This window comes from Ochotona curzoniae, unplaced genomic scaffold, assembly GCF_017591425.1.
Source record: "Ochotona curzoniae isolate NIBS_2020 unplaced genomic scaffold, NIBS_Ocur_1.0 contig_3498, whole genome shotgun sequence".
NCBI classification, from domain to species: domain Eukaryota; kingdom Metazoa; phylum Chordata; class Mammalia; order Lagomorpha; family Ochotonidae; genus Ochotona; species Ochotona curzoniae.
In genome coordinates, this window is record NW_024465885.1 from 5,812,780 (window position 1) to 5,836,286 (window position 23,507).

Sequence of the window (23,507 nt, forward strand, 5' to 3'; positions counted from 1 at the left end):
TTTACTTTTTCATACTGATTAATTTGTTGTTGCACCAACAAGACTTTTTTTAATGAGTCTTTTAATTTTAAAGCCGAGCTTTCATAGACATTTCAAACTATTGTGCCTCCAAGTACAGACCTTTTTAATTTCCAAATGCAGTCGAAAATTTTTCAATATAGTTTTATCCTAAAATTAATGCTTGATTTCAGGTATACTTATAGGATTTTCCAGGAACAAATTGCGAAATATTTTTTAAATAACTGTGATTACGGATTAGTGGGCTATTGGATTAACACCTTGATTTGGTACTGAAGTCAGTGAGTAAAACGGATGGTGCCTACAGTGTGCTTGGCACGATCCATTCATTCTCTTTTACTTTGCTTACAGGAATCAGGTACATCCTGAGCCATTTACCCTTATTTAAAACTTTTTTTATTGCCATCTTGTCATACTTGGTTTTCAGCTTGTTGGGAAAGGTTTGCTTAGTAAAACAAGCTATTCGGGGCAGTTATAACAAAGAATTCTGTGGGCCAATAGGTGCAGACATATGATGATTTATTTATGATGCTTTGTACTGTTCCCAAAGTACTGAAAAACAATGAATTCATGGAGATCACAAGGTTGCTATTTCACTGCGGACTGAAAAGCAAATCAGTAATGTCTCTGAGTAATTATTATAATTCTGAAGTTCCCGAGAGAGAAGATCAATTAAATGACTCAGGACTCTTTCTGCCCTAAAGTTCATCTCTCTACTTGTGACGTATTTTTTATTGGGATCTGTCAGAATGTCTTTGAATCTTAATGTAAAATGTTGACAGTGAGATATTAGAGGGCAAACAGTTGATTATCTTGGCAGAGACTGGTGAGAGAGAGGAAATCTGCACAGTCCTGACTGGCATTGCACTGGCAATAAATGCCAGCTAACTACATTTCAGAAATAAAACCACACTACAAAGGCTCTTGGATTGTTATATACACTATATACACTTGATGGAAAATTGTTACATTTAGAATATATTGCAAATTGCCTTAAAATGGGTTCAGTTTTGCAAATGAAGTTTTGAATACAATTCCATATTATACAGGTAGCCAATAAACTGCTAATATTTCTTCTAGTGCAATTTATTATGTGACTATCAAAATATGTTTGTCTTCATTTTCTGTGTGTTCCTTTGAAGAAAAACAAGAGCTGCATAATGATACTCCAGCCATAAATGGAACCTCTTCATTATCTAACCAGCAAAGGTGAGTGTACTATAATTACACAATCTAAAAGGAGTGCAATTATACTGTTGAAAAATAATTGTCAATGTTTAAGTACAAGAAAAAGAAAATAGTAGCAACAAAGGCTGTGAAGAATGGAACCAAGTTTTAAAACATACAAGAAAGACTAGAAATGCATCTTTTCTGTGAACTTCATTTCTTTGTGCAAAGTTGTTAATAATTAAATGGAACAGGATTAACTTCCTACCTACTCCAAGTTCAGTAAACTAAAAATGTCACCACATAAACTATGACTGTGAAATCATGAACTGTCTTTTTCCCCTATTGGTCTCGTTATTGCTACAGTTTTCTTGACTTGAGAATTTTTCTACTTTAAAAATGAAATCAGCTAAGTTTGTTTGGCTATTCAGTAGAATCAAAAGAATGGTTTTCAGTCATTACTTAGGCTTCTTTCCAGAAATTCAGACCCCATTTCTCTGGTTTCTGTGTAGGAGCACATTGTATTAGGGTAAGGAGAGAGAGAGAGAGAGAGAGAGAGAGAGAGAGAGAGAGAGAGAGAGAGAGAGAGAGAGAGGGAGGGAGAGAGAGAGAGAGAACGCGAGCACGTTTGTTTCTCTGAACTTGTTGGTGGAGTAGTTACTTCAATAGTTAAATGTCATCACTTCACTCTTCCAAGTCAAATTACTAACTCTTTAATTTGACACAATCCCCATCATTTCTGCCTTTCTTTTAAGAACGTTCTAAATTACTTACAGTCCTGTTTTTTATCTTTTCTTTTCTCTGTCTGTGCTCCTTTCTATGTTGCCGGCAACTAGTGCATCAGTATCCACTACCCGTGCATTCAAGGATCCCTGACTGTCCAGGGACAGATGCATTCACAGAACCACTATTGCAGGGATCAGACTTTCTTTTAATTGCTCAACTTTAATAATTATATGAATATCAGTTGTGTTCAATAAACAAGGAAAATGGACAATTTCCAGCCAAGTGGAATTGTGTATTTGAATCTCTTATAATCACACATACATCCCTAAGACAGAAGCCTGGATTTGTCTTTGTAACAACCTCTGAAAGGTCATCCTTGACAATATCACCTAAAATAATCCACCTAGTTCTTACAAGTCATACTCCTACTATCACATCATCTTCTTTTGTTTTTCAAGCATTTATTGCTATCTTAAAGTATCTCATTTATCCAACTGTCTCTTTTATCACTCTGTTCTACCACTAGAAGCTAACTCATCTCATGACAGCAGGGACTGCCCTGCTCACGTGTGGGACCTAGCACACAGAACAGCATTCAGTGATACTAGTTGATTGGAAAGTGATGTGATTTTCCCCAGTGCTCTTACTTCTCATGGCCAGTGCTTAACCTAGCATTAGTTATTAAAAATTAAACATTGATGTCTGTACAACAACTTAAACATTCTCATATATTATTCTCAGGTTTTTATGAGACTGTGGAGTTTCTTTTTTATCACTAGTGATTGCCTCATACATACAATAGTGTCATCCAACTTAATACTGTGATCCAACTAAAATATTCCTAATGGAAATAAATAATGATTGTGATGATAAAGTTAATCATAGCAATAATTGTTAGGCACTGTTTATTGATCTCCTAATATGAGTTGAATTAAATTCTTTGTGTATCTTGTTCATTCCTTAGTGAAAGTGTGTGAGGTAGACCCCCTAATTATTTGTCATTCGAGACAAGAATTAGAGGTGCATTTTGTCGCCTACCCCCAATACCAGCAGGAGTTTCCAATATCTCTCAATGACTAGAATGACATGAGATTATAATTACGGAACAACTAAATACTGTTTCAGTATTCTTTAACAGACAAGTGAGGTACAGTTTATATAATGTTCTTAATCTTTAGCAGATCATCTGGAATTAGTATAATAAATACCAAAGAACTACTGAGAGTAGGGGCAAATTACATTTGCTATAACCTGCCATCCTGTTTTTAAGGAAGGACCTTCACAATACAAGAATACAAATTCTCTATAGCTGTAATATGATTTATGGATGTCACCATGTAAGCATTACAAAAATATCCTTGTTATTTAACCAATAAAGCTCTCCCCTTGTCCCAATTTAGTCTCCCATTTTATATAATTTGCAATCCCCTTGTGCATTTTGTTCCCACAAAATGAAAACATTGCATTCTTACTGTGAGTTATTTTATGTGGTAGAGCTGCATAGCCTTTTAATACTCGTATCAGATCTCTTTGCTTCCATGCATGAAAACATGAAATGACAAGGTCCATTCTGAACTGAAGACACTCCAGTGGTCTCTCTTGAGTGTGAAGCTCTGTGATCCCTCCACGTGACTTTGTGCACCACAGACTTCCTGCATACCCTACCCCAACAATTCTGACTTTTTCACTCTTCACTGAGAAGCTCTACTCTTTTGTAGCCTGAGATGATCACAGTTTTAATACTCCTCTTCCTCCAGTTTTTTTCAACTGATTCCATCTCTCTCTTTTTGAATTTCTGTGCTTTTCTTCTAGACTAAAACAGAACATTAGATTAAAAGTGTCTTTCAGCAAATAGAAACAAGTGACATATGACCACTGTTAAGAATAAATTATCACCCATTAAATTTAATTGTGGCCATTCCCAAATATTGGCACGAGACATGATAGTAACATATAGTAATTCTTCTAATTAAGAATTGATTATACAACAGCATATGTGAGGGTTTTCAACATTGCATTTATGTCCTTGTTTTTGTGCATTATTATGAAATATTGTTTCTGAACTGACAGTTGTCTATTTGTGGCTTTTCAAACTGTAACTCTTAGCTTGTTCAGTGTGTCAACAGGGGACTTCAGTCCAAGATCTGGACACAAAGATAAAGTTTCTGTGAATGATGGCTGTGAAGCTGCATCTTCACTGGAAACATCTTCTCAAAGCACATTTGTCAAAGAAACAGTGAGAAAGCTGATGTCTAGTTTAAGGTAAATATATTCACTAATGTACTTGCACATGCTATACTGAATTTTCTAAGCAGTAACAACTGGCTTTTTCCCTCCCTGCTGAATAACAGTGTTATTAAATCAATTCCCTAGAATGATTTTATGATTTTCCTCTAAGCTATGCTGATTTAGATATGCCATGGCTAAACTAGAGACCATTATGTATTAGGCAACCTTCATGAAAAGTACAAGTTAGATAAATATGCAAGTAAACATGAATATACATCTATTCTCATAGATGAATAATGTGTAATGGAGACAGGGACCTCAGGAAGTGAAGATATGTTACACTATGCATCTCGATTCCCAAATAAAAGGAGGGCTGATAATAAAACTGTTAACTATGTCTTGACAATAGGCTACCAGCCTTTCTACTATTGTGTACATCTACAACGCCATGATATACTTTGATGGCAGAATGTTGGACTTGGACCATTGCTGAAGGACTGTAGTGCAATAATGTGGGGGAAACAGTGGGGAATGGTGGAAGGGGCAATCGCTGTGCCTGTGCAACAATATCATGAAAATTGATACAAATATATGTTTTCTTTTATGTATGTATATACATATATGTATTCTTTTATGAATGTTATATATATGAAAATAGGAGTCACTAACTGCCTAATTTATGTGGTCCATCCTTATGGTTGATCATGCCTTTTTTTTTTAAAGTATTACGAGATTTTGTACAGAATCTTTCGCTTATTTTTCTTTTACAATGACTTTCCTGATGTTAACATGCCATTTACAAAAGCCTATTTTTGTAGTTTCAGATACTAAACTTTTCAAGGGAAACAGATTTCTGCTTTTTGCCAATAGAGGTCAACATGTTTGACCTTGATTATCTGAGGAATTTAGATGTCTGGATCTTAGTTCTCCAAATTCTCACATTCCTTCTAGGAGGGGATTAAGTCAAGGATTCAGTGTTTTTCTATTTCCATGAGAAGGTGTAAGCCATGTCACCACTAAGTGAGTGTAGCTCACTGATTTCATGTGGAGATCATACTTTTGTTGGCTTTGAGGAGTCTTTGTGGGGTGGGAATCTCTGGGCCAAAGAAAGTACATAAATATGCCCTAGATGAAATGGTTCTTTTCCTTTGGACAGTCACCTCAATTTTTTCATCAGTGACTGACCAAAATCTTCCCCAAGGTGAGAGTCCTAGAGTTAAGTCAGGTAAGGGAAGTAAGAAAAGTGGGAGTGGCCATGTATATAGGAAACCATGGCTTCTGCTTGAGTACCCGGCTGTAGTCCTGAAGAAGACTGTTACCAGCTGCAGACACGACCTTCATCCAGTAACTGTCCTGGAGTTTACAGAAGCCTGTGTGGCAGCATCCAGGCCATGGGGCTGCATTTATATAGTAATGAAGGCTCCACTTGTCATCCTTTAGGACTCATGCCTAATACTGGTTCTTCCCTAGGAGAGAGCAAGCGAGGCATTCAGTCATACTTGCGTGAAGATGATTCACCGTAGACTTTGTAAAAGGGTCCATTTTGGTGAATGACACTAGGATATGTTGTTGTTTGTTTGTTTGTTTTTTATGAAGGTCTGACCCATCCAGTTTGCTTTAGTGCTTGGGTAGGCAAGTCTACTCTAACCCAGAAATGGAATAAAATTCTTAGGACTTTATGAGTTTGCCAAAAGTCACTTGCCAGTATCATACTGCCTCTGGCCTGCGGTGTGATCTCCAATGGATGGCTCTCTGACTACTTCTGTCCCTCTCTCAGGGATGTATTTCCTGGAGTAGTGTCTAAGTTCTTCTGCTCTCGGTTTGGCTAGCAATACATTGGAAGTGTGCTTTACTATTTACCGATTCTCAAATTCAGGCACATCGGTTGGAAGGAGGGAGATCAAAAGAGGAAGAGGAAGGGAGCAAACTATAACGTCTTCTTAGAATTATACCTATGAAATACAGAAAGTCTCTTTTCATTCTAATAAGAACTTTAAAAAAGAAAAAAAGTTCATCAAATCATGGGTGTATGCAATAAATTATATAGGAATGAACCTCCATATGTTTGAGTATACGTGTGAATATCACCAAAATATATGAATGTAATCACGTATCCAAATGATTGGGGCATTGATGCAAGTCAACCATTTTTTCTTTGCTAAAATATCTATCATTTGTAAAACTGTATCATAGTTTTGAAGCTCATTCAAGTATTTAAAAAAAATACTTACTTACATTGAACTCAGAATTGCAGAGAATGAGAGAGAGAGAGACATTCCATTTACTTGTTTCATGATACCTAGATGGCCCAAACGCCCTGGCTGTGTCAGGCTTAAATTTAGAGCCAGGAGTCTCATCTGGGGGTCCACACACTCGAGACATCTCCCATTGCTTTACATAGGCCATTGTTAGGGGTCTGGTTCAGAACTGGAGCGGCAAGATGTGAATTGGTAAACATATGGGATGCTGAAATTACAGGCTCTGGCTTTACCTGTAATGCCACAATGTTAACCCCTCTCTAGGATTTTTTTTCTTAGTAAATGGATTCCTTATTTCCATAGACTTATAAACCCAATATTACTTTTATGTGTTGTGAATGGATCAGAAAACTGTAGGTTATAGATAATTAACACATCAAAATTTGCATGGATAATTATACAGCAACCATGGAAAGGCTTTGGGTTTAAACCCGGACCACCCGCTCTCAGTCACCATTTTCTATATACACACCTTTCCTCCCTCTGCACAATTATGAACCGTAGAGACCTGTCTTAAGTGTGTTACAGCAGTTTGTGCAAATGCTTGACTTTCTTTTACAGTTACATAAACTTTCTGATTGATCATTTTCCTTATATTTTGCTTGGCTGAAGTTTGTTGTTTGTCTAAGTGTAGTATTTCTGTTTATTTTAATGAGTAATTGCAATCTCAAAAGGGATAATCTGATTTAGTATTCTGAGACCTTAAAGTGCATCCATTTTGATCATTCATCATCACTAGAACATTAATATGTCCCAAAGCTCATCTTCCTAATAGACCCTCAGTGCTTAGAATCATTATATTATTATCAGCTGAGCACTTTGAAAGCCAAATGGATTTATCAGCTGAGTCCTGTATAGCATAATTTTTTGTGGTGACTGTTTTATAAAGAATATTCTGCAGAAAAAAAATTATGTGCACACTTATAGATGGAACAGAAAGAGCTTTCCATTTGACTAGCTTTCTCTTATGCCGCTGGCAACATGCAGTTTGTTTTCTCCCATTTCACTCAAGAAACCAGATCCCCTGTCTTGTTTGTGGGGTGTCTTTTGCTGTGTTTGAGAACTGCAGTACTTTATATCAAATCCATATGACATTCCTCTAGTTAACTGAACTTCAAATTCCTCATGATACACAGATTGTGTGTGGTGTTGTGGCTATGATGCTGCTTTTGTTCTGTATTCTGTATTTACTCTGTATTTATTCTATAAATTATCCCATATTTATTTTATATGTATGCTATATTTACCTTGCTCCTCACATAACCATGCTTTAAAAAGTGTGGTCTGAGACCTGGAGGTGCATAGATACCTAACTTGGTTCAGTTTGGATGTGGCATTTACCTCACCCATTTCTATACTGTCAAAATTTGCTCAACCACCTCTTTTGTTTAATGCCAACTGAATAAATTAAACAGTCCATTTATAGTATTTATTTTGTTCAGTTTAACTTTCTCTGTCATACATTTTGTATGTATTATTGTTTATAATCCTCAAATAGAGTAATTTTGAAAACAGATTGGATCATTATAAGTTAGAATATTACAATACTGAATTTCCTACATTATATGTAACATATACTAGTACATCTTCAAATAATACGTTTAATTCTTTAAATATTTTTGTTTTTATTTTATTTGAGAGAGAAATTCCATTTTTCTGGTTCATTTCCTAATTGCCCCCAGCAGCGAGGTCAAGGCCAGGCTGAATCCAAGAACCCAAAGATGGTTCAGACCTGCTCCTGTGGGTCCTAGGCCCTGAAGTCGCTGAGCCATCTCTGATGCTTTCCAGTGAGTGCTTCAGTAGGAAAGTGAAGCAGGATCAAAGCCAGTACTCAGAGTAGGCCTTTTATGATGGAGTGTGGACATCCTAGAAGGAAACAGCTACAGCACCAAATGTCCACCCCAAAAGACTATTTTTAAGTTAATTAAAATAAATTAATTTGAAAATGAATGCATAGTATTGCTAGACACTTAAACATTTTTCAGATAATAGAGTGAAACTCAGTAGTGTTAAGATGGAGCTAAATGAGGTGAACCAGAATCCAGACTATTCAGACACATCATGTGTTTGTAAACATTATAGTAATATTACATTTCAAACCATTCTGAGTATCAGTAATAATAATAATTAACAGTAACTGTTTGTTATACACATACTGTATGCCAGACACTGTTACAGCATCCTTGCATTAACTACCACATTAAAACTTTCAACAGTCCTAAAATCTGATACATTTACTGTGTCCATTTTATAGGTTGATACAGAAAAATGGCTTATATAAAATTCAAGTAAGGTGCCGAGCCTTATATAACTCCTGTATGCGGTCTGACAGTCCTGGCATTCTACCCCTGTAGTTCTTGCTCTTAACTGTTAAATTGTAATGCCTTGCTTCAGTTTATGTGATGATAAAGCCGACTTCCTTTATTTCAGTTCTATAGAGGCATATGATTGCTTTGTATTCTCATACATTTTATTTATTTTGTTTTGTAAAATTAGTTTATAAAGATTTATTTATTCATTTGAAGGAATTGCAAAAAAAGGGGTAGTGAGAGTGCATAAGAGAAAGATTTTCCTTCATTAATTCATAGTACAAGTACCTGCAGCTCTCTCAAAAGAGTGAGCCAACCTGAAGCCCTGAGCCCAGAACTCCATCCAGGTGTCCAAGTTGGAGACCCAAGTAATTGAGCCATCATTTGATGCTTCTCAGAATCTGCACTGGCAGGAATATAGTTAGAAAGTGGTTGAGCCTTGTAGCTGGAGCTTGAAACAACATTCAGATATGGGCTCAACATATTCCAAGAAGCAGCTTAACATGCTGTGCCACAACTGATCCCTATTAAATTTTAAAAATGCAAAAATAAATTTTCAAAAGAAATCACTTTTTACAGATTGTTGCCAGTTGCTAAAGAAAAAACAACAGACCTCGCAGATACTCAAGCATATGATTTCTGTAAAAAATCACATAATCACATTTAGCTTTCTGGTTTTTTTGCTTTATTTTTTCTATTAGAAAATAGAGTCACTGGGATTGGCACCATGATATAGTAGATTAAGTCTCCACTCATGGTGCTGAAATCCCATGTGAGCACCAATTCCAGTTCCGGCTGCTCCACTTCTGATCCAGCTCCCTACTTTTGATCTGGGAAAGTAACAGAAGATTGGCCAAATTCTTGGGACCCTAAACTCATGTGAGAGACTCAGAAGAGTCTTGTGGTTTCAGATCAGCTCAGCTCCTGCCATTGCAGTTATTTGGGAAGCAAACCAGTAGATAGAATATTTACCTGTCTCTCCTTCTCTCTCTAATTGTGTTATTGTGTTTTTATTTTCAAATAAGAATAACAAACCTCAAAGAGAAAATAGTCATTCTATTTCTGTTTCACACTAATCTTTTACTAGACTTAAAATTTGGGTTTTAGTCAACCTCCCATAGAAGGCTTTTTCTCTTTGGTGAGACTAAGGTAACTGAGTATGTTTTTACTTAAATTGTATTAAAAACTTGGATTCAATTCCGAGCTGCAGCTTCTGACCACCGCTTCCTGCTAGTGCAGAAGCTGGTGATTCAAATCCAAGGTTCGCTGACTCTTGTATTAGAAACTAGTAAGTGGCTACATGCAACTCAAGCCAAGTTTACCAGGACTTGTGCTCAAACCCAGGAGAGTATAATATGAAGAGGCTCTGCTGAGGCTTACTGAGAGGAACTGGCAGGTTGTTTTCAGCTGGGGGTGAAGTCTGCTGGCTCCCACCTGGCACAAAGTGTCTTGTTGTGCACTGGCTTGCTGTTCTGCACAGGCCTCTTTGTTTGGCTTGAAACATACATGAAATGGTAGTGCTGTTCATTGCCAGCTTCCCAGCAAGGTTTGTGTATCATTCTTATTTACACTATTCTGGGCATGTACACTACCTGGGGCAGTCCCTATTGGATCTGTGGAGGTCTCTTTTTACAGTTAAAATGTGAACACTCACACTTCGGTTTGGAGCTGCATGGGTACATGGTTAGGAAATGGCCACATGTCAGTTCAGGAGGGGCTTGATTGTCCAAGTCCTGTTCTGCCCAGTAGGCAGAAGTGATGGCTCAAGTAATCGGGTTCCTGCCACTAACGTGGAAGATGTAGGTTGTGGTCCAGCTCCAGCTCAGCTCCAACCCTGGCCCAGTCTCAACTGTTGTGAGCATTGGAGGTGTAACCATTGAATAGGAGCTTTTATCTGTGTCTGTCTGCCTCACAAATAACTCAATAAATAAATAAATACTAAAAGACACTTTTGATTTCAACCTGCAGGTGTGAATATGGATTTTACAAATATTTGTCTGAAATGTGCATCATAGCTAATGCCAGGGAGCCGAGTAAACACTGGGGAAGAGATCTCCAGAATATTTAATTTTGAAGTTTCAGAGAGACAATGTCAAAGTCAAATGCCTAGTTTTGTAGTTGTGTCTGAGAAGAAAATTTTAAGTATATGTGTCAAGGGATAACTGTTGCTAGGTAGGATAAGAGTCTTATTGAAATGATAGCTTGTTTCTGGAAATTCCCCAAATGCATAGCATCTGTTTAACTCACAGATAGAAATGAATGAACACGGATTTATTCCTGTAGTCTTTTTTTAAAATTAATTTGTTTTACTTGGAATAGTTGTACAGAGAAAGAGAGATCTCCCATCTGCTGCTTCTCCCCAGATGGCTGTCACAGCCAGAGCTAGGCTGGTTCAAAAGAAGGAATCAGGAGCTTTCTCCAGATTTCCTTCATGGGTACAGGGGCCCAAGAAGCTGGACAATCCTCTGCTGCTTTCCCAGGTACTTTAGCAGGAAGCTGGGTCAGAAGTGCAGGTGCTGGGGTTCCAGCAGTGCTCATATGGCATGCAGGTGCCACCAGGCTGAAGATTTGCATGCTAGGCCATCTTGGTGGCCCCTATCCCTGTAGTCTTGTGCTGTGAGCCTCTTGGCTCATCTCCTTGAAGGGTCTATAATGAATTAAGAATCACTGTCAGTATCCAAAAAGAAATTTACAGTTCAACAGCAGAGCAATGTTAGATAACATATGCCATTGAAGAAAGGAACTCCAAGACAGTTTTTAAGCATCTGCAATAAGGTACTACATATGTGACTTAGGTAATTACAGGGTTTTAAAGTGATATCTATTAGTTTTCCTTTATTAGTTTTACAGGAAAATATACAGATGTTTCTGTTTAGAACCAGAAGTTGGTGTAATTTGTCATTGTCTCTAGTGAGGCTTGTGGGATAGAATTTCCATGGGAAAAGTTAACAGCAACCCTACATTGAAAATATTTCAAGGCTGTATGCTGGAGAGTTTTGGAGGGAGAAAGAAGAAGTGGGTTGAAGGAAGTAATCTCCCAACAGATAGTGCAGGTGTTCTGGAATGCTGCCTTCTTGTGCCTCCTCTCCCCACACTTAGATGTGTAGTTGATGCTCTTATTTTGGATCTTTCTGTGTATGAATTAGGGATCCTCCTCTCAGTGCACATGGTGTTTCCTTCTCATTCTGCTCTGTGCATTTATCACACTTCGTTGAATTAGTCATCTTATTTGTCTGTAGACCCTAGGAGGTTGAATCAGTACCACCAAAACACAATGGGCTGCTAGCATGGGAGATGATGCTAGGTGCTATGTAGACAGTGGAAGACAGTGGAAAGTGCTATGGAACAAAGGCTACGTGTTGATAGGAGTGCAAAATATGTCTGTAGAATTGAAGAACTTCAGAAAATATAAAGTAAAAAGCTAGTATGGTACAGCCTTTACATGAAATTATGTTTGATTTTAAAATAACATCCATCCATTTATGTAAATGATGATGCATGCATAAGGTATTGTTTAGACTACAGATGATCTATGGTGTAGATTCTGACTCCCACAGATTAAGAAAAAAATTAAGAATGAATCTTAAATTCTCCAACCTGACTCTTAAGCTTCTCCCACTCCCCAACAAATATCGTCAACATCTATTGCTTATTTAATAAGTATTATTATTAAGTAACATTTAATAGTATTATCTAATATAATACTTACCTAATAATGATAATAATTGTGTGTGTAATAATCAGCAATAACTGATTTGTTATAACTCTAAACGAAAGAATTTACATTCACCAGCAAAAGGACCAACACTAAAAAAAAGTTTCTACCTTTGGTCAGGAAGGGAAATTGGATTTGGGGAAAAGCACAGGAGGTTTGTGTAAAAGATCTGTTGTCCCTGTGTCTGCCTGCACTTGCCATCAGGTGGACTAAGAACCCCTTCCCTATTTGGAAGGAATAGTGTTTAGGCATCCTGGAGGCCCCGATGAAGGGTATTATTCCTGAGAGTTGAATCACTTGGTTTTCCTAGGAAGAAGAAAACCTGTAGGTGACCACTTTTCTCCCAGGAGTTTTGGGATTCTGAGTTCTCTGCAGAGCACTGAAACAATGCAGGGTTTTCCTGACTCATTCATTGCTAGGCACTGTAAGATTGTCATCTGCTTCCCTTTCCATCTGCTTCCTCACTTCTCTCCCCACCTCTCTTTATCTTTCCTTTCTCCCACCCATCCTCCCTTTTCTTTTTCTTCTACCTTCTCTTCACTCCACAAATTTGAGATAAATGTAGATTTATATCCAGCTGCAAAAAAGCAATGCAGTGTTCCCTTGAGCACTTTGCCCAGTTCCTACCGGTTGTAATATCTTGCAAAACTACAGAACGGTGTCATAATCAGGGGACTAACACTGATAATTAAGGCACAGAGCAATCCCCTCACACAGGATTCCCTGCTATTGCTGTTTTATAATCACATCCATGACCTTCTCCAGAGACTTTAAGGCAGTGGTGAAGCATTTAAGTGGAATTAATGTTTATCCTTGCCAGGATGTTTAGCAGCTGGGAGAGTAACCCAGCTCGTACGGGTAAGTGCTCATTTTCTGCCCTGGCATCTCCCATTTCTGCTATGCTTATGTTCCTAGGGAATTGCTTCTCTATTTCTTCCCTGAGTATCAGCTACCAGCAGAACTGGACTACATCTCTGTGGAGGAACTTACAGCAAATTCAGAGGTAAGTTGGTGGTTTTAGAACTCTGTGACAGAATGGCCTAAAGTTAATCATCAATGAAGTAAAACAGCAAGTGTTACCATTAAGAGGATGTAGAATGGTTTAAGCAGATCAAGATGGGAAACCTTACATCAAATGGCTGACTCAGAATTAAAATCATGGATGAAGTCATTGTGGCCGTGGGTAAAATAAGGAGACCAAGACAGGTAGTGGCAGAGAAAAAGAGTGCCCATTCCTTAGGTACCTGCACTGTCTGTTGTGAGGAGCTGAGGTGGAGATTCAGTAGCCCTGTTAGTGCCCAAAGAATCATCTTAACCAAAGCCACTAAGACATTACTAGGAAACATAAACAATACTGAGTCTTGTAAATCTCCTTGAGAAAGTGCAATATGCAATCGGAAGGAAAACTTCACATTGATCACACGTCAATACATAGTCCCCACAGGGCCGTGATGAAGTTGTGCCAGGGGTCAAAAAGAGCTGCTCTGAAAGTAGTGGGGAAGGACCAGGGCAGTGAAGGAGGCAGCTGCTGGCAGAGATGTTGGCTGCATGACACTATGTACAGAGACGTGAATTTTTAATCTGACAGAGTTGCCATATACCTTAGTCTGACCCTGCATTAAGTCCCAGTATTTCCTCTGTAATTTTGTTAGCTTGTTTATCTTTTATTCTTGCCTTACCCTTTACCACAGGGCTGCTGACTCCACAAGTAAACTGTAACCACGCTAGTCAATACCATTGGTGACCATCATTTTTTTTTTAAGATTTCTTTATTTTTATTGGAAAGGCAGATTTACAGAGAGAAGGAGAGACAGAAAGATCTTCCACCTGCTGGTTCACTCCCTAAGTAGCTCCAGCAGCTAAATTTGCGCCAACCTGAAGCTAGGAGCCAGTAACTTCTTCTAGGTCTCCCATGTGGGTTCAGGGATCCAAGGCTTTGGACCATCCTCAACTGCTTTCCCAGGCCACAAGAAGGGAGCTGGATGGGAAGTGGAACAGCTGGGACACAAACCCACTTGGGATCCTCAAGCATAAAAACTGAGGATTTAGCCACTGAGCCATGACCCTGAGCCTGACCATTATTATTTCTTAAGTTACTTCTCTGAGGCATTCAACCCAAATGCCCCGTTCTCCTGTAGCAGTTCCGTTGTGACATCCATGACAACATAATTTTCATTTCCTTGCTCCCCTCTCTCCCATTTTCTTTATGGCAACGTCTTTGCTACATTTTCCTAGTCCTGGCGTGTCCAGGGGCTGACCTGCTTCTCACTGTTCAAGAAGTGAACTTCGAGGTGACTTCAGCTCATCTCTGACTGTGTGCTCTCCCATGTGCTCGAGGCTTCTCAGTCTGTTTCTCTGGAATTACCTATCAAGAAATCCATACTGCAGTTGCCTTCCTGTCATGTCTCTGAATGCTTATTATTTCCTCCAGCTTGGTTTTTAAAATCTGCATTTAACAAAACACTGTATTTATTTGTGTAAGCTGCCTTAATTCCTTGATGGACTGAAGTAAGGTGTAATTTAGTTAATTAATTTAATTGGGCCCAGATTTAAAATATCCAGAGGGCCACTGTTAGTTTGAGTCATTCATGGCTTTTTATACTGGATACTTGTATGTTATAACTCTGCTGCAGACAGCTTGTTTTGTAAAAGTTAATATCTGATTCTATTATTATTTCTGAAAACAGCTGCAGCAATGGCCAGAGCAGACAAACCAAAAGCTGCAAATGTGTTTCGACCAGGTAAGCTTCCTTTCAATGCAGCCATTTAAATTCTAAATGACCCTGTGTATCAAAGGAGAAACAATATACACTGCCAAATCTTAGGTTTGGAAAGAAATTAAGTTTTCATTTACTTACGAAGACTTATATTAATGCAGGGAATATAGGATGTCATAAAACCGTGTCTTTTTTGAATTTGAAAATGTAAATATTTCTACAACAACTTATGAAGAGCTTAGAGCAAATTTGTAGTTTTAATTTACTTTGAGAATAGGGTGGGCACAAATATATAAAGATCATCCACTCTTGGATTATTCACCAAATAATTTCAATAGAGGTGCTGGGCCAGGTTCAAGCCTTGAGCCAAGCAACTCAGGTGCCTTCTGCCATGTGAACGACAGAAACCAAAGTGCCAAAGCCATCATCTTGTGCCTCCCAGGATGTATGAAAAAAATAAGGTGGAATCAGAAGTCGGGCCAGGACTTGAATGTGGATACTCAAACACAGAATGCAGTGTCTCAAGTAGCATTTTTAATACTATGCAAAACACTTGCTCCAGGACTGTATTTGTACAAGAAGCAGAATATTTTTCATCTTTATCAAATATTTTCATGGAAACTTTAAAATAGATTAGGGCAGAAAGTATATGTAGGTTCAAGTTTTAAATTACTTCAGACAGTTTGATACCCTTTATTTTTAAAGTATCTTAGTAGTTTTTTTTTTTTTTGAAGATTTATGTTATACTTGAAAGGCAGACTTAGAGAAAGAGAATCTTCCATCTGCTAATTTACTCTCCAGATGACCACAATGGGGCTGGGGCTGGGCCAGACAGCTTGTTCTGTAAGAGTTAATATCTTGTTTTATTATGCTGGGCCAGTCCAAAGTCAGGAGCCAAGGTCTTCATCTGGGTCTCACATATGCATGCTGTAGCCCATCTTCCACTGCTTTTTAAGCATATTAGCAAAAAGCTGGTTAGGAAGTGGAGAAGTTAGGACTCAAACTGGTGTCTGCATAGCTGCCATCATTATGCATTGTAGTTTAACCCACTGTGCCTCAGCATTAATCCCTAGCAATTTTATGATTTTTCCATTATTATACAAATAGTTATAATTAATGCTAATACAAGTAAAAAGAATTTAAAGAGCTTCATCACTTTTCTCAAACCATTCCAAAATTGCTGACATATTTTTGTATATTAAATTGTACATGTTTTGGCATATTGAGTTTTTCAATAAATAATGCTATGTATCTTATTCCCTTTATTCCTTTAAGACTTTGTGAGGGAATTTGAAGTTAAGTATCTTCCATTTCTGCAACAGAAATACCTCAAAAATTCCTGTAGTCTCAACTCTCTGGTTTTACACTCAAGGGAACTGCAAGCTGTGAACTTGACCAGCAGACAAGGAGGTTAAAGTGGAGCCGAGATGGCCACTGAGGCATGCAGTTGCATCTTAGATGTCATAAGCCTAGAAGTTCTCAAGGCGCTTGGAACAAGATGGAAGTGTTGGGTCTTCTTGAGCACTTCTGTTTCCCCACACTGTTCTGCAGCTGTGTCCCCACAGCACGTGCAGTCTTGCTCTGTGTGTTGATGCTTAGAGCCAGCTTCCAAAAAACAATCTCAGAACATGCAATTCTACAAACAAGGAAGTCACTGGGACCCCTGGAGGTGGACAAAGTACAACTCTAAGAGGCAACTCATCTGTTTTGTAAGTCATGGAATACATCTGAATATTCCTGATGCAGAAATGAGAAGGAATTGTGATATAAAGTCCCCAAAGATATATGACTATGAAAACTTGAAATGAAAACTGAAGCTAAAATCGAATTCCTTCTTATGACACTTTACAAAGTACTTACAATATACTCAAATTTTAGGAGGTACCCTAAAATTAGCAATCTTTATTGATACTTATGGCTCTAATGTTTCTGTTGAAGAAAGAGGGCAGGGATTGTATTTCTGTTTCTCATTACTGCTCAGTGGAAAAATGAATTTATTTTCTGAATAATGCTTTGTTGAAAAGTGTAAATGTTGCAGTGTGAAGACTTCCTTGTAAATATTCTGTGCCCTAAAAGAAAATGCAAAATTTGCATTCCATTTATACTTTACTATTATATTTTATATTATATTTTTCAAATAGTGTTTTTTCATGGTTAAAAAAACTTATCAATTGAAGGGCAGAGTTAAAGAGAGGGAGAGAGAGAAAAACATCTTCCTCCCACTAGTTCACTGCTCAAATGTTTACAAAAGCTAGGGTCTAGGCCAATGCCAGAGGTCTCACACATGGGTGGCAGGAACCCATGCACTTCACCCATCATCCATGGCATCCTAAGCACAACAGCAGGTAATTGGATCAGAAGCTCAGTAGCTAGGAACCAAACCAGCACTCTAAGAAGTGATGCAAGCATTGCAAGTAATAACCTAAAGGGCTGCTTTACCATGCCTGTTTCAAAGTGCTGGATTCTAGGAGTGACGCCAGTATAAGAACCAGGAGTTCAAGAATTTCTGTTGAGTCAGATGTGATAAACAAACAAGCAAAAACTGTGCAATTAAAATCATGATTTTCCTCATAATAAAACTTCTTAATCTTAAGGATTTGGCCAATGATCAGTAACTTTAAGTAGATATAAAAGTTATTCTGGGGTCTCGTGTTTGGCATTAAACGTTCCATGGGACATTGGAAGTCTGCAGCACATTGCCTGGGTTTGAATCCAGCCTCAGGTGTTGATTCTGGCACCTTGAGAGGCAGCAGGTGATGGCCCAAGTGCTTGGGCCCCAGCCACCTCTGTGAGAGATATGAATCAAGATCCCAACTTGCCACTTTAGTCTGGTCTTGCTGTGACCATGAGCGCATTAGGGGAGTGAACCAGCTCCAAAAACTCCTGCAGAACTTTGAACTTTAGCTTTTAATGATGCTGGGAAAGTGCAAAGTTAATTAGCTGTGATGTTTAGGGGGTGAGTCTAGTGGGAGGTCCTTACGTTGCTGGCAACATAGACTTTCAAGGAAGTTCTGACAGGAGAAAGTCGGTATAGAACTCTGAGTTCAGCCCAGCGTGTCCTCTGCTTCCTGACTCCTCATGCGATTTTTCCTGCACGCATCTTGCCTCGGTAATTTCCTTGCCATCCTTAGAGACCACATCAATAGAGTTATCCAACTAGGATTTGAACTTCCAAAATAATGGAAAAAATAAAGCTCCGTTTCCTTCAAAAATAGCTTATCTCACATATTTCATGATTGCAATGAGAATCTGACTAATGTATACATGAAAGACGGGGGAGTTATGTAAGTCACAAATCTCTGTTCATCTCACCCTGTGTCAGTGGTTTTAGTGGTTTTCATAACTACTGTAATGGTACTGATGGCATGGTTGTGCTCCGTCTGAGTCCAGCTGTTCATATATATATTCTCATAGGATAGCTGTTCCACCCAAAGCCATGAGTTTCTCTAAATCTCTTATATTGATCTGCCCTGAGTCTTTTTCCATGGAGTCCTCATAAACACCTAACCATTTTCCAAGTCCTTAGTGGGAGCCTTGAATTTCTTTGCCTTCTCTCTAGAGCTTGGTCAAAGCATCTTTTACATGAAGTCTGACCTAGTCTCTCTCTTTGAAATTAAGCTTCATCTCTGTGTACTAAAAGAACTTTCAAATTGTGATGCTCCTAATTAAATTTTCTGCCCTGTATTAGCTTTTTATATTTTATGTTCTTATCTAGGTTTTAGAATCCTTGAAATTAGTACTCCTCTCTTCTCAAGCTCTTTATCTCAGTGTCAGTCAATAACTTTGGATGCAGCCAAATATTTATATTTGAGTTTTATTGAAGTTGACTCTTTCTGTTATCCTGCCTACCTACAGAAGCACATGCATATGCTTATTTGTATGGCATAAATACATACCTTGTGTGTAACTTCCTTATTTTACCCAAACTTGTTAAGCTTCTAAAGCTGCAAAACTGCTAAAACTCACTTTTCGAATTCAAGGCAGAAAATTTGAATTTCCGTTGAATAGCCTTTCTTTCAAGTTCTAATTCTGTTCTGGATGAATGGAATTTGGAAAGAATTCCATTTTTGTTCCACGATAAATACCTCTACAAAAGTCAGGTGAGCTAGCAGAACTAAGTCTCTCAGCCTGTTATAGTTCTCAGCTTAATTAAAATGTTAATACAGTTAGATGTCTTTTCACATTGAACTTTTAAAATTGCCAAAATTGACACCTTTTACAGAAAATATCCTCAGCACTCATAAAATTCCAAAGTACTCCTTTCAAGGAAACATATTTGAAAATTGCAAGTAATCAGAGTAAGTTATTGATGTAAGTCTGTCAGATCCTGTAAGTCAGGATTTTAAAACTCTTTCATCTAATGGATCATTCATACCATCTCTCAACTCTAATAGTAGCTGAGCTTTACTCAGGGACAAAAGGTTCTTTCTCCTCTGCACATGTGTGTTATGAACTGTAGGCTAGCATGCTCTTGAAGGTAAAGTATTTAAATATCTTTGAATCGCTGATAACTAAATTCAGTGCCTTTATTTTGGGGAATGTTATTATTATTGAATAGAAATTCAACATTGAGGGGTTTTGGTTATTTGTATAAAGATGTTATGGAAGTAAGAGAATCTCATGGGAACAAGAGTGGCTACTAGACTAGATTGGCACAGTGTCTGAGAAAGGTCTAAAAACAGTAGTAAACGTGGTAGAGAGAGGGCCAACAGACCTTGAACGCAAGCGCTATCCGTGGTAGAGCATAGGAATCTCGTTAGTGCAAACCATTCTAATATTTGTCCAAATGGAATTTACCAAACATCTGTTATGTCAGAATGTCTCCAGACGTTCTCAAAATGTGATACAAGTAGTTAATATCAACCTGAAATGGAATCATTTTCTCTTTCCATTACCTCCTCCTACTTCATGAGTGCCTCTGGCATACCATGTATCCTCAGACAACAGCCAAAACTAATGAGCAAGCAAGAGTCATATGCATTACTATATTCGTCAAAATAAGGACAGCAACAGGAGCAAAAATTCCTCTTTTTTTATACAGTGTATGCACATTAGAGATACCACAGACTTGAGTTCTAATAATACTACACTTCCTGCCAAGACAGCTCCCAGGAGACTGGCCATTCTGTCATTTCCTATGAGTTACTGCTACTGTGGAGTCACGTATACCTGCTTCCCTTTTCCCTTGAATGAGTTGATACCACAAGTGAAAGAACAAATTCAGCCCTTGTGAGGTTTCTCCTACACTACAAAGCCAACGTCTCTGAGCTCATGGTTGAATTCCTCAATCACGCTAGAGTATTATAAGGAGAGTTTAGATTTCCAATGGCACTTACGGAATCATCACTTGGTACATAATTGCAGAGTTGGAATATTAAATTTCCTGTGATGTTAAGACGAAAAGTACTATTTTAAAAAACTGAAAGGTTTTTTTTTTTGTAAAAATATTCCCAGATCCAGAATGTTTATATGGTTCAATATGAAAAAAAAGTAAAGAAAAAAGTGCAATCCATTATCTATGAAGCAAACAGAAGAGGGGTACTTAATGAAATCTCTCTGGGACAATGTGAAAAAAAAAGAACAATTGCCGAGGGTAAACTGGAGAAGCTCCGTGTGCAAGTGGCAGCATTGCTACATAAATTTCAGCTGGTGAGTGTGACATTTTGTTGGGGAATAAGATTATATTCTGTTAAAAGAGCACTAAGATACTTCCTTCCCTAATATTTGCATTCACTTTCTAGCTGCAGAGAGGTCACTTACCCCAGCTCTTACTCTCTGTATAATGATAGGGGAAACAGAAGTGAACTTGCAAGATACATATTAGAAAAATTTAGAAACTTCTCTTCTTTTTTTATGTTTAAATCAAAATCTTTGTGGATGCTGTAGGATGTTCACCTTCAGAGCGTCCTCAGTAGAATGAGTATAGTGGGAATTCTTTTTTCAGACAATATTTTAATTTACATAAAAATATATGTGTGTTTAAGGTTTGAGGCAAAGTTGGAGAGATCAGTATGTAATGTGTAAGTATAGATTGCCATCATCCTCATCTATGTATTTTAAAACATGAAGAATTGAGCTTCTTCAATAGATTAAGGCAATGAGGAATGGCTCATCTTCTGTGATAGTACATAGAAATACTGAATGAAATACAGCAAGTCTGAAAACTTTGTGGATGCTAAAAACAAATGGAGAGAAGTCTAAGCCAGAACAGTAAGTCCACAGAGTACATGACGTTCCTTAACTTGGACGCCTAGAGTTAAGAGGGAAGACAGAACTTCATTGGGCCATGCATGCATGGAGCCTGAGACTCCTGCAGAGGGCCTGGAGGACTGAGCCATGGGCCCCCTTGTTCCTAAAGGGGTTTGGAATCAGTTTAGGAACCTAACCATCTATTAGTGTAGAAAGTAACAAGCATTAAGCTTTGAAACTAGATTGCTTCAGTTTCTGTCAACAATTTAAGGTGGAAGTCCATTTACCCATCAAAACAATTATATATCTTTTCATTTACTAGGAAATCTTCTCCTTAATTACATTAGGAAATTCAAAGAATATTTTTGCTTTATGTTTAGTGCATGATCATCTAAACAATAATTAAAAAGCTATAGTATTGAAATAATTATTTACTAAGTTCATTAATTGTTTGCTTTATAAGTGTTTCTCCTGAATATCCAGAATAATTACACTAATTTAATTCACCGTATTCAGAGTGTTGGGTAGAGAAGTGAAGGGCTTTGGCCAGCAGGGCATGAGCATGCAATGTTTTACCTAGTGTCATTGGAACAGTACTCAAAGGGCTCCCATTCACATATACTACTCTCACCACCTTACTTGAAATCTCTATTTTTACTGTGTCTCATTGAGAGCCACTACAGTGGAACAGAGCTTCTAGATGAAATAGCTTCAAGATGAAGTAGATCCACAACAGATGGAATAGGAAAGGCAGATGAAGAAGCTGGCAATAGAACTCACCTAAAGTGCTGAGGAAGTTCGGTCAGCTAGGTAGGTAATCGTAGCCATGAGATTGGATTGTACCTAATAGGCCAAGAAGATCTTAGTGTCAGGAAGGGTCATGGGAGAACCCCTATCAAGGTCAGTGATGTTTGGACATCTAGTTAAATATCAGTGTTGTGACTCACCTGCAGGAACAGGATCCAGGGCCACAAAACCAGGACTCAATTCAATTCATGCTGCTTAAAGGAAGCAAAGACTGACTAGAAAGATGGTGGTGCTCAGCACTTAGTGGGAGCAGTATTAAAGCTGGCATTGTTTCTGAAAAACTTTTCTGAAAATTGTCTTACTCTGTCCTGTGACTTACAGAGCTGGATAATCTCCAAATTGGGCCTTTAGGGAATAAGATGTAAGTAAATTAAGAGGCAGCATCTGTTCCACAGATCTGTCCATGGACCGAGGAGCCCAGGACAATAGTGTAAGCCAGAGGTTGTGGGAAAAGATGTGAGAGTGGAAAGATGAAAAATGAAGCAGTCAAAATTATCTCTGTTTTGTCTAAAAGGCTAAAAAATAAATGCACTTTAAAATGAGAGGTGAATTGAGAGCAAGTGCAAGGCCAGTGTGGTGAGGACTCTGGAGCTTGCACAGAATACAGCCGTGGGCGCTGTAGTTTCTTCCTCCGAGGTGACTATTGCTTCTCTTTTCCAGGGTTGTCCAGTAGGTGATCCGGAGCAGATTGACACTTACCTAGAAGCATTACTTAAAGAAGATGTTTTCCTTTCCCATAGCACTTCAAATGAAGTTGCCGTAGATAAGGGACGTAGTTCCTCTTTGGAATGAAATGAAAGGATTTCCCAACAGTGAGATAAGACAGTCACTTGTAAAAAGCTATGGAGAAATTGAAATATTCTTTTCAAAATTAACCTTGTCTTCATTTATTATACAATTTATCCTATTGAACATCAGGAAGTTTTTTACTTCAAAAGTGATGCCTTGTTTACAATTTTATATATATATATATACACACACACATACACATATATATCACAATTTTATATATATACACACATATATAGAGAGAGAGCTTATTTCCTATCTCTTCTTGTTCTACTAAAAAGCTTTTCTAAAATTATATAATCCCCATGTCAGCCATAAAGAAAAATGAAAGTTTAAGCTCCGATTTAATTTTTCCATGTGATAGAAACTTGAACTCAGTGGTTTCCCAAATAAGTAAATAAAGGGATATAGAATCTCTTCCTCTTAAAGATATGTTGAAAAAGAGGGTCTACCACGTCCTTTCCCCAGTGCTGGGAGCAACCAGTGAGACAGGATTCAAATTCTCCCTACACTAGATATCCTTTAGATTACACTTCTTTTATTACAGGAATAGAGTAAACTCCGTCAACATTCTATATCTACA

General features: G+C 37.9%; 1 protein-coding gene across 1 annotated transcript in view; it reads left to right on the forward strand.

Moving 5' to 3' along the window:
• Positions 1-22,927, forward strand: part of MORC1 (MORC family CW-type zinc finger 1) — a 155,481-nt gene extending 132,554 nt beyond the window's left edge. Inside the window, 6 exon segments of the mRNA XM_040980917.1 lie at positions 1,161-1,227; positions 3,982-4,173; positions 13,338-13,425; positions 15,110-15,163; positions 20,594-20,788; positions 22,796-22,927. Coding sequence (XP_040836851.1) covers positions 1,161-1,227; positions 3,982-4,173; positions 13,338-13,425; positions 15,110-15,163; positions 20,594-20,788; positions 22,796-22,927 — 728 coding nt within the window.
• The last annotated feature ends 580 nt before the right edge of the window (positions 22,928-23,507 follow it).